Source organism: Triticum dicoccoides, chromosome 6A (genome assembly GCF_002162155.2).
Source record: "Triticum dicoccoides isolate Atlit2015 ecotype Zavitan chromosome 6A, WEW_v2.0, whole genome shotgun sequence".
Lineage (NCBI taxonomy): Eukaryota > Viridiplantae > Streptophyta > Magnoliopsida > Poales > Poaceae > Triticum > Triticum dicoccoides.
This window is the reverse complement of record NC_041390.1, coordinates 627511949-627523784: the sequence shown is the minus strand read 5'-3', so window position 1 is coordinate 627523784 and position 11836 is coordinate 627511949. Positions and strand designations below refer to the sequence as shown.

General features: G+C 44.2%; 1 protein-coding gene across 1 annotated transcript; it reads left to right on the top strand.

Moving 5' to 3' along the window:
- Positions 1-3690: 3690 nt before the first annotated feature.
- Positions 3691-9364, top strand: LOC119318671 (putative disease resistance protein RGA4). Its single transcript, XM_037593255.1, has 4 exons — positions 3691-4733; positions 5777-7788; positions 7885-8104; positions 8608-9364. The coding sequence occupies exons 1-3, from the start codon at positions 3802-3804 to the stop codon at positions 7887-7889; spliced, it is 2949 nt and encodes a 982-aa protein (XP_037449152.1). The 5' UTR covers positions 3691-3801; the 3' UTR covers positions 7890-8104; positions 8608-9364.
- Positions 9365-11836: the final 2472 nt, after the last annotated feature.

The window sequence follows — 11836 nt, the reverse complement described above, 5'->3', positions numbered from 1 at the left end:
GCATTTCACATCATGTTTCATGCCCCCACGCACACCAACAGAATGGTTCTGCCGAAAGAAAACATCGCCATGTTGTTGAGGTAGGGTTAGCTCTACTAGCAAATGCATCCATGCCACTCAAATTCTGGGATAAAGCATTCTTGACTGCCACATATCTTATAAACTTGCTTCCTAGTAAAGTCATTGATTTTGAGACTCCCATCACCCGCCTCTTTGGCACTACTCCTGATTATAAATCCCTTCTTGTATTTGGTTGTGCTTGCTGGCCAAACCTCCGTCCATACAATACACGCAAACTTGCTTTCCGTTCAAAGAAGTGTGTGTTCCTTGGTTATAGTCCCATTCATAAAGGAGTCAAATGTCTAGATGTTGCCACAGGAAGGGTTTATATATCACGAGATGTTGTATTTGATGAATCCGTATTTCCTTTTGAATACCTTCATCCAAATGCCGGAGCCCTCCTTAGGAAAGAAATTCTACCCCTTCCGTCAAATCTCCAAAATTTTGATCATGGGGGCGATGATTGTGCTAACCCAAGTGATAATCCTACTAGCACTTGTACTGTGTCTACTGATGTGCAGGGTCATGCAGCAAATGCATGTGAAGACAATACAGAAAACGATGCAAAAAATGATAAATTTTTGAAGAAAATGATCCAATATTTCATGTGCCAGAACTGGACGAAGCTGGCGCGGAACACGAGGGAGATCTGCTGTCTCCTGGAACTCCTATGCGCCAGTTCTCCTTGGATGACACGCGGAGATACGCTCGGGATTTTGCGCCAGGCAGAGTTGATTCGCATCAATCAGTGGGCGCCAAGTCAGGTGCCATCTTGCGTCCCACGCGCGGGGCCTCGACAGCGACAGCGGCAGAAACCGCGTCGGCAGGCGCATCTGGCATGGGATCGCAGCCCCCCGCGCATGTGCAGAGCAGCTCCCCGGGATCTTCTATGGGCACCAAGCTGGATGCAGTGACTCTTTCAGTCACACCGCAGGCTACAGGATCTTCTGTGCAAAGCGGGTCCAGTTTTTCACCAGGATCTTCTGCGACTGAAGCCTCTACACCATCTTCTGTACAAAAGATTGTACGCCGTGTTTCACCGCAGCCAGCTCCACGTGTTATGACTCGGCTACAAAAAGGTATACGAAATCCAAAGATTAGAACTGATGGGACTATACAATATGGCATGTTGTGTGTTATAGGAGAACCCACAAAATTAGAGGATGCATTTGAAGATCCAAAGTGGAAAAATGCAATGGATGAAGAATACATGGCGCTTATGAGAAACAAGACATGGCATCTTGTACCTGAGCCAAGAGGTAAAAACATTATTAATTGTAAGTGGGTTTACAGAATAAAGAAGAAGGCAGATGGCTCAATTGACAGGTATAAAGCATGGTTAGTTGCAAAGGGCTTTAAGCAACGTTATGGCTTAGACTATGAAGATACATTTAGTCCCGTTGTTAAAGCTGCAACTATTAGGCTCATGCTAGCTATTGTTGTTTCCAGGGGATGGAGCTTGAGACAGCTAGATGGTCAGAACGCATTTTTACATGGTGTTCTGGAAGAGGAGGTTTACATGAGACAACCACCTGGGTATGCAGAAAAGAAGGCACCTCACCACGTTTGCAAACTTGACAAGGCACTTTATGGTTTGAAACAAGCACCGAGAGCATGGTACTCAAGGTTAAGCTCTCAGTTAAGGCGTTTGGGTTTTGCTGCGTCTAAAGCTGATACTTCACTTTTCATTTATAACAAGGCAAACACAGTTATATTTGTATTGATATATGTTGATGACATTATAGTTGCAAGTTCTTCACAAAGTGCCACTAATGCTCTCTTGCATGACCTGAGTTCAGAGTTTGCTTTAAAGGACCTTGGTGATTTTCACTTCTTTCTAGGCATTGAAGTCAAGAAGATTCAAGATGGCATAGTACTTAATCAAGAGAAATATGCCACTGAACTTCTAGTTCGCATGGGGATGAAGGATTGCAAGCCTTCACCTACACCATTGTCTTCTCCAGAAAAACTTTCAGCCTTTGAAGGAGAGCCACTTAAAGATGAAGAAATCACAAGGTACAGAAGTGCAGTAGGTGCTCTACAGTATTTAACATTGACAAGGCCAGATATATCATTTGCCGTTAACAAGGTTTCTCAGTATCTACATGCACCTACTACCGTACATTGGACAGCTGTTAAAAGAATTGTACGGTATATAAAACATATTGTGAGCTTAGGCCTTCAGTTCAGACGTTCTAATTCCACCCTCGTTAGTGCTTTCTCTGATGCTGACTGGGCAGGATGCAGTGATGACAGAAAGTCAACTGAAGGATTTGCAGTATTCTTTGGCTCTAACCTTATTTCCTGGAGTGCCGTAAAACAAGCTACAGTGTCAAGGTCAAGTACTGAAGCTGAATACAAGTCACTAGCCAATGCAACTGCTGAGATCATTTGGTTGGAATCATTGCTTAGTGAGTTGGGAATTAAACATCATCGTGTGTCATGTTTGTGGTGTGATAACTTGGGAGCCACCTATCTCTCTGCGAATCCAGTGTTCCATGGCAGAATTAAACATATTGAGATTGATTTTCATTTTGTGCGAGAAAGGGTTGCAGAGAAGAAGTTGGACATACGGTTTATTCCCTCCAAAGATTAGGTTGCAGATGGTTTTACTAAAGCTCTACCAAGCAAACCTTTTGAAGAGTTCAAGAGAAATCTTAATGTAGGATAGTTGAGATTAAGGGAGGGTGTTAGAATTAGAGATAAATACCAATTGTAATCTCTTTTGTATCTCTCCCGTATCTATCTCTTCTCCTAGCGACAATGTGTAACGACCTGAATCCTAGCGATCGGGCTTCTATCCTTGTACGCCACGGCAAGGATGTTTCTGCTTCATATCAATAAATACCGACGCGGCTCCTCGTTGAGGAGTAGGAACGCTTAAACCTTACACTAACATGCATCGATCTCTTCTAGTCATTTTTTTGGAAGAATTCTGTGGCTCAGCCCGTTGGTTGCCTCCTCGAACCCTCGAGTTCACGGCGAAGAATCGTCAAATCAAATCCTTTCCTTTTGGATCACTGAACCCCACTTGGCCCTGTGGAAATTATAGTGGAGGAACCTGCCGAGCTACTGTCAGTGTCGCTGAACCCTACTTGGTCTAGTGAACATTTGGCAAGAAGAATCTGCCCAACTAGCTTGAATATGACAAGACCACCGCTGGCTGGCCACAAGACGAAGCCATCATCATCAAGCTAGGCATCTTCCACACGAGGTCTACTATAGTTGTTGTTGCTCTATTAATGTACAATAATCGACTAGCTGCTCGTAGTTCAAGCTTTGATCTAGCCTAGGAAACGTCATCCTGCTTAATTACTGCTTGCCTGCTTCACCATGTCATTCATGCGGTAGCTATCTTCTTATCAACAACGAGCGAAGGAGAGGTCACTGAGTGAGCAGCACCTTATCTTCAAGAAATAAGCATGCATCCTTTCAAGGTTTGGCTGCCGACTGTACTAAGCCACCGATTTCTTCCTCCAGCTCAGGAAGAAAGAGACATTTTTGTTCCTTCTAGCTGCCACTACCTTAACATGGACTGGTCTCCAATGGTACCTGTCTTGTATAGCTAGCCTAATTTGACTGGAATATGAGCACCAACACTATAAAACGAGGACTCATCACTGCCTCTTCCAAAGTGTGTGCACATTGCATACTCTCTTTCACGGTATACCCTCCATACACCCACCACACACACCAATTACCGAGGCACACGCGGGCGTGGCCATACGATCGTCAGAGAAGATGGAGATGGCTATCGGCACAGCAAGCTGGCTCGTCGGCAAGGTGCTGAATAAGCTGTCCGATGACTTGGTGGCTGCATATGTGGCCAGCTCCGATCTCGGCATCAACTCCGAGCAGATTAGATACAAGCTCCAGTACATGCAAGGGCTGCTGCACGCGGCCCAGGAGAAGGACGTGAGCAGCAACCCTGGCCTGCAGAGCTTGCTGGAGGGCCTGAGCAAGAAGGCTGATGAGGCTGAGGATGCCTTGGATGAGCTCCACTACTTCATGATCCAGGACAAGTTGGACGACACCAACAAGGCAGCCGCGGAGCTTGGTGATAGCCTCCGTGCTCATGCTCGCCATAGTCGCCATGCTGCTCGTCGCACCATCGGTAACTGGCTTGCACCCTTTTCTTCCTCGTCTTCACAACATGATGATGGTGGCTATGTTACGAAGTTGAAATTCGATAGAGTTGCCATGTCCAACAAAATCAAGTCAGTGATAGAGAGCATACACAACCTATGTGATCCTGTCTCTGACTTGCTGAATAAAATCCCAAATAATAACAGAGCTATCACGCGGCCTCAAATGGGTTCAACAATTACAGAGGATAAACTATATGGGAGGGGTGCCATTTTTGACCAAACTGTAAATGCACTCACCAGTGACACACATCTTGGTGAAATCCTTTCTGTTCTACCTTTTGTTGGCCCTGGAGGTATGGGAAAGACAACATTCACCCAACACTTGTATAATGATAAAAGGGTTGAGCAACACTTCACTGTCAAGGTCTGGATATGTGTGTCAACCGAGTTTCGTGTGCTAGACCTCACTCGGCAAATCCTTCGATGCATACCTGCAATTGAAAAAGAAGAACACAACTGTACAGTTGAAACAACCAGTTTAGACCAGCTTCAAAAATCCATTGCAGAGAGACTGAAGTGCAAAAGGTTTTTAATTGTCCTGGATGACATTTGGAAATTCAGTAGTGAAGCTGATTGGAAATACCTATTAGCTCCCTTCACAAAAGGGGAAACCAAGGGCAGTGTGGTTCTCGCCACAACTCGGTTTCCATCTACAGCACATTCGGTGAAAACAACTGATCCAGTAGAATTGCATGGCTTGGAGCCTGATGACTTCTTCGAGTTCTTTGAGGCATGTATATTTGGTCATAGCAAACCCAGGCATTACAAAGAAGACTTAATTAATCTCGCAAGAGATATTGCAAAGAAACTAAAGGGTTCACCCCTAGCAGCCAATACAGTTGGTCGTTTATTGAAGAAAAACATTTCTAGGGAATATTGGGTTGGAGTTCTTGAAAATAATGAGTGGAAAAATTCAAAGAATGATGGTGATATTATGCCATCTTTGAAAATTAGCTATGATTACCTTCCTTTCATTCAAAAAAAATGTTTTTCATATTGTGCACTCTTCCCGGAAGACTATAAGTTTAGATATTTAGAAATTACTAGATTTTGGAGCGCGATAGGTATCCTGTCAAAAGATAAAAATTACTTAGATGAACTTGTAGACAATGGTTTTCTCATGAAGAAATCTGATTGGCCAGGTGATCAATACTATGTGATGCATGATTTATTGCATGAACTATCCAGGAATGTTTCATCACGAGAATGTGTCAATATAAGTAGTTCAAGTTTTAGTGTCGAAGACATTCCACAATCGATTCAACACTTATCAATCACCATAGAGAATATATATGATGAAACTTTTGTGAAAAAATGGAAATATTGAAGGGCACGATAGACGTTAGAAGTTTGCGAACTTTGATGATTTTTGGGTCACATGATGCAAGACTAGCTAGCATTTTCAAAGATGCATTTGAAGAAATAAAGGCTCTCCGAGTATTATTTATATCAATGAACACTCCGAAATCCTTGCCCAAGAGCTTTTCGAAACTTATCCACCTCCGGTACCTTAAAATTAGTTCACCATATGGCTCAAAAGAAATGACATTACCTAGCACACTGTCTAGATTTTACCACTTGAAATTTTTGGACCTCCTATATTGGTATGGAAGTGAAATATTGCCCAAAGACATTTGCCACCTTGAGAACTTACGTCATTTCCATTCCACCAAAGAACTCCATTCCAATATCCCCAATGTTGGGAAGATGAAGTGTTTACAGGAGCTAAAGGAGTTCTATGTTAGGAAAGAGGGTGATGGGTTTAAATTGAGAGAGCTTGGGGAATTGGGAGAGCTAGGAGGAGAACTCTGCATACGTAATCTTGAAAGTGTGGCGTCCAAAGCAGAGGCTAGTTCTGCTGAACTGAAAAATAAAAGGAATTTGAAAGTGCTGGAATTAGTTTGGAGTACAGATCACCAAACGATATATGATGATGTTCTTGATGGTCTTCAACCACACCCTAATCTTAAGGTGCTTAGCATTGTAAATCCTGGTGTTGGCCCTTGTCCTAGATGGTTGTGTGGTGACATTAGCACAAAAAGGCTGGAAGCTCTCCATCTAGAGGGCCTATCTTGGGTTACTTTTCCACCTTTTGATCAGCTACCGCACCTCAGCAGTCTCACTTTGAAGAATATTGTTGGGATGCACGTGTTTGGACCTGGCTTTAGTGGTGTTACAGAGAGAAGTTTCATGCACCTGAAGAGAATTGAGTTTGGTTGTATGCCAGAACTTGTCAAGTGGGTCGGGGAACCTAATAGCCATCTGTTTTCAAGGCTTGAAAGGATCAAGTTGGGAGATTGTCCCCTTCTCTGCTGGTTCCCCTTCTTGGAGGGTTCTGACTTATTTACCAACCTACGCAGTCTTGATATTGATAATTGTCCCGAGTTATCTCAGTTCCCTCCCATGCCTCACAGCACTACACTAACAAATATGTGTTTGAGGAATGCTAGCTCAGTTATGCGATACACTGGAAATGATTTCACTATTGAAGGGCATTGCGGTGCTTTGGCCTTCCACAATATGGATAAAGTAGAGGTTATGAAAATTACAGATGTGTCGCATATTTCATTTTTAGACCTCCAAAGAGTAAACTCATTGACGAGTGTACATTTTAAGAAATGTGACCGCATGTTCTCTATGGAATTGGAAGACAACCTTGTCCTCTGTTCAGTTCAGAATCTTGTCATAGAGGAGTTATGTATTACTAGTGAATTGTTTTCAAAGATGTTGAAGTGTTTCCCAGCTGTTTCCCAATTTACTATGAAAGAGTGTAAGGAACTTGAACTTCTGCTTGGGGAGGATGGAGGACTCTCGAGCCTCAGGATGCTCCAATCATTTACAGGATTCAGCTGTGGGAAGTTGTTCTCTTGGTGGCACGAGGGAGAAGTAGGTGGAGGAGCTCATGCCATCAAACCTTTCCCTACTTCCCTCAGAGAACTTGATATTTCCTTGGAGCCAAGTATGCAGTCAATGGGTCTGCTCTCAAACCTCACGTCTCTCACAAGTCTAAGGCTGATAGGTTGTAAAGAACTAACAATGGATGGGTTCAATCTGCATATCACATTCAACCTCAAGAAATTGACTGTAAATGCTATGTATTTGAGTCAAGAGAAGAACTCTATAGCAGGGGGTCTGCTCTCAGAGATTGTAAGGAACAAATTGATGCATGCAGATTCTTTCCAGCTGGAAGAATTTATGGTGGATAGCATCTCGGCTGTGCTTACTGCTCCCATTTGCAGTCACCTTGCCGCTACCCTCCACACATTGGAGTTCTGCGATGATCAACGAGAGAGAACCTTCACAGAAGTGCAAGAGCAAGTGCTTAACCTCCTCACCTCCCTCCAACATTTGGAATTTCGATATTGCGGAAATCTTCGGTCCCTCCCTCAAGGGTTACCTTTCCTTTCTTCTCTCAAGACACTACATATATACGGTTGTAAGAAAATCCGCCGCCTGCCGCCCAAGGAGGGCTTCCCAGCTTCACTGGACAAGCTTCATGTATGGTTTTGCAGTCCGAAGCTAACTAAGCAAGCCAAGAAATTGAAAGGAAGAGACCCATCGTTTTTGGTACAAGTACAAGGTATGTAACCCACGCAGGAGGTCTTAATTTGAGATGATGCCTCCTCATATGTCTTTGCTTCTGAGAACTTACAGGCTAACATGCTTTTGGTTGCAGAGTAACATGTATCAGACTGAATGAAACTAGGGAGGAGCAGCGAGAGATAACCCATGCGCAGGGGATCTGGAAATGGTGGGAATCTTTTCCGCTCCCTCTCAGATCTCAGGGTTTCCTGCCTCTCTCTCCCGCCCGTCGCGGCGGCGCTGGAGCGGAACGTTGGCGGCCATCCGATCTGTTCTGCGCGCGCGTCGGTGGATCTAGGTCACCATGTTAGGAGGTGCAACAGCGCCTCACATTCCCCTGAATTCTTATGAATTTTTTATGCGTTGGGCTTGTAGATTTCCCGGATTTGTCCGTCCATGGTTGTGGGCTTGTGGGGTTCAGAAATATTTGATGATTTCTCAAAAAATACAAGTCAGATGAGTTTTTTCTGTGCTTGCTCAATTGGCATGATTTCCCTCTTGCCTTATTTCGTATGCATGCTGTCTAGAGTCATGTTTTTTTTTTGTCAATTTCAGATTGCTTTTACCACGCTTGTCGCATGGTCTGTCTACAGTCATGTGATGCAGCTTTCATGCCACAACACCTGAATTATAGTATGGCGTATCTAATAAAGGCAATTCACGCCAGTAAAATCGTCATGAGAAGAAATACATCTGTTGTAACTATCTTTAAAAAAAGGAAATAACATGCATGAGCACATTCTGCACACTCATTACTCAATTCACAAAAAAAAAAGGTGTGTGCTGACCTTGTTTTTATCTTACTGATGCGGTGCAGGGTAAGCAGCAGGCAAAAGGCGCGAGTGGGCAGCAGGTCCGCCAAATATATGGGGACACACAGTAGGCGTTCCAGCCAACGGTGGCGTCATTGTCGCCTGTAATGAGCGTGCCTTCCCTGTATGCCGCCCTTGTTGTGATACGAACGCAAGGAAAGGAACCAATGATGTCCCCAGTGAAGACAATGCAAGAGGCTGAAAGGTTTGTCTCTATAGATGCAACCTGTCGATTTGTTATGTGATGTGTGTCTGAAAATAAGACATGGAATTCTGTGCTTTGTGCTTGCTTTATACGAGCCAAAGTTGTAGCATACTAGTCGGTATGCTTGTTTCTCAATATATAAAATTTCACTCATCCTCATCGTATCCTGTTAGTTTTGTGACTGCTTATAAATCATGATAATTAATTTGATGTGTACAGCACTTGCTTAAAAAGTTTAGGTGGCCCCTGAATTCAAGCAGATGATTTCAGGGAGATGAGGAAGAAGACGTTGATGACCTGGACAATGAGTTCAACTATAATAGGTAATGGAATGGCAAAGGTCAAGAGTAGCAGGTGTAGGGTCAAGGAGAAGATATTGATTTGTCTTCATTCTCGCCATGAACCTCATCATCTTATTTCTCGATTGACAAGTGGGCAACAGGTAAATATTTATCATCCAGGCACTTGCTTCTATTCATTTGAGACTTGAGCAGAACTCAGAATGGAGAAGAATATGGTCCCTGGGTTCCATTTATTGGAATTATGTTCCTTTTTTATTTTGTTTTCAACTGGTCAGATGCTCTTTTACGAAGGCTCAAGTTGTTTCTGTAGGAATGCCTTGCTCTCTTGTGCATTAATGCACTGGTAATATTCTTCTGACTTCTAGATAGACTTCTTAAGAAACATGCACGTAACCCGCCTCCAGTCTTAATTTGAGGTGATGCCTCCCCATTTGTGTACCTTCTGAAACCTGACGGTCTGCATGTTTCAATTAATTGTGGGCTGGTAGATGTATCCTGTCAGCGTTGTGGAGCTAGATGCATTAGGAATAGGTTCACACATTCAAGTCAATCTGCCGGTGAGTACCAAAAATCAACTTACGCTGCGTTTGGATGTCTGTATCGAGCCTTCGAATTGGATTTGGTATTGCTGGGCTGCCAATTCAGTTGTTTGGATGCACACCGAAACGTCAGACTGTAATGAGTCCAGATACAGAGGCGAATTCGCTCTCACGCGCCGAGGCATCCCGCAATACGGACCTCCACCACTCCGATTTGGGTCGAATTGGCCTACACCCACATAAGAAAACGATTGGGGCGACATCCCCACGCGAGACCTGCTTTCTTTCCCCCGCGCGAGACCAAGGGCTAGACGAGCCGTGTCCATGGCAGCACACCGACGGCGGCACCCAGAGCAGCTCCTCTCGCCGGCTCTCCTCCTCCTCCTACGCCGGTACCGGCATCCCCGCTGCAGCTCGTTCCCCTTCCTCCCATGGCGCCCCATCTCCTCTGCCGCCCCATGTCCTCCTCCCATGGCCGCCACGGCCAGGACCTAGCCGTCCACCGCCGCTCCTCATCCTCTACGACCGCTCCGGAATCCCTCCATGCCACCGGACCCCCTCCTCCTCGCTTGGGACTTGGCCTTCCTCCCTCTGATGCACATCTTCAGTTAGCTAGCTGTTATTTTTCTTCAGTTTCGTCAGGGGAGCAGCTCGGCAGCGGTACCAAGATGGTCCTCTACCTCAAGGACGATACACTATGCAGTCCAAGTCTTCTAAACTGTGATTGGCTTACTGCCCATGTCTTGATGTGATTTTGTGTTTAGTACAGCTGCACTAAACGGCGGCTAGATAGGCTTATTCTCGTCTAAACTGTACTGCATGATTTGAACTTGCCACCAAATCATGCTGTTGTATCTGATCATGATTGCTGTACATTTTACTCCTGTATAATTTCTATACAGTTTACTCATGTACATCAATCTGGAGTAATCATGATTTGAACTGTACAGGAATCTTCTGTATCAATCTTGTTTACCTTTGTATCTATCACGAGAAAAGTATGATTTTGCAAGCCATTTTTGAACTAAGATTGCTGAGATTGTGATTTGATGCATATAGAACAAAGCACTATGCAATTCCATAGTTTCCCGTCCAAACATGTTTTGATATTGAAACCTCACTGTGATTCCATGAGCCAATACAATGAGCATCCAAACAAGCGAATTCGTATTCATGTCCTTTACCACTGGTAGAAAAAGTGCCTATAGTCCCGGTTCGTAAGGGCCTTTAGTTCCGGTTCCTGAACCGGGACTAAAGTGTCGGTACTAATGCCCTGTACCTTTAGTCCCGATTCAATCCAGAACCGGGACTGATGGGCCTCCACGTGGGCAGTGCGCAGAGCCCAGGCAGGAGACCCTTTGGTCCCGGTTGGTGGCACCAACCGGGACCAATAGGCATCCACGCGTCAACATTTCTGTGGCTGGGGTTTTTGTTTTTTTTTGAAAGGGTGGGGGGGTTTGGGGGTTTTGGGGGGTTAATTTAGGTGTTTCATATATTGTGTTAGCTAGCTATAATTAATAGAGAGAAGTGTCCTCTCTTACGTCCGTGCTTGGTCGACGCTACGTACTATACATACGTATAGAGAGGACTAGACACGCTAGTTAGCTAGTAAGCAAACGAAGGAAACAGAAGATCGTCATGAACATATATGCATACAGAGAGAAGTGATATCGACCACCTCTCCTTCTCCGAGAGATTGGTCGAACAACAAGTTCTCGTATATCTATCCGACACTACCGGCTACATATATACAATAATTATCTCTTACAAATATAATCATACGGACTCATGGTCCACATAGTATTCTCCGTCTTCAGCGATCACTTGGTCAAGAAAGAATGCCGCCAATTCCTCTTGAATTGCTCGCATGCGAGCTGGTGCTAGGAGTTCATCCCGCTTCTGAAACATCTAATTTGAAGAAGGGGTTCAATACATATATATATGAATGAATGAAACTCAATACAAATGATGGTAATAAAATAAAATTGTGAATGTTGTTATTTACGTACTTCATATTGTTCGTCAGAGTACCCGCCCCGCTCACAGGTCGTGTGGCGGATGGACTCGCAGATGTAGTATCCACAGAAATCATTCCCTTTTTCCTGCCACAACCACTTTACAAGAAATAGAGGTCAATCAAACTGATAAGCAAGAATGCTAAATAGTATTGATGAAACTAGCGCTTGAA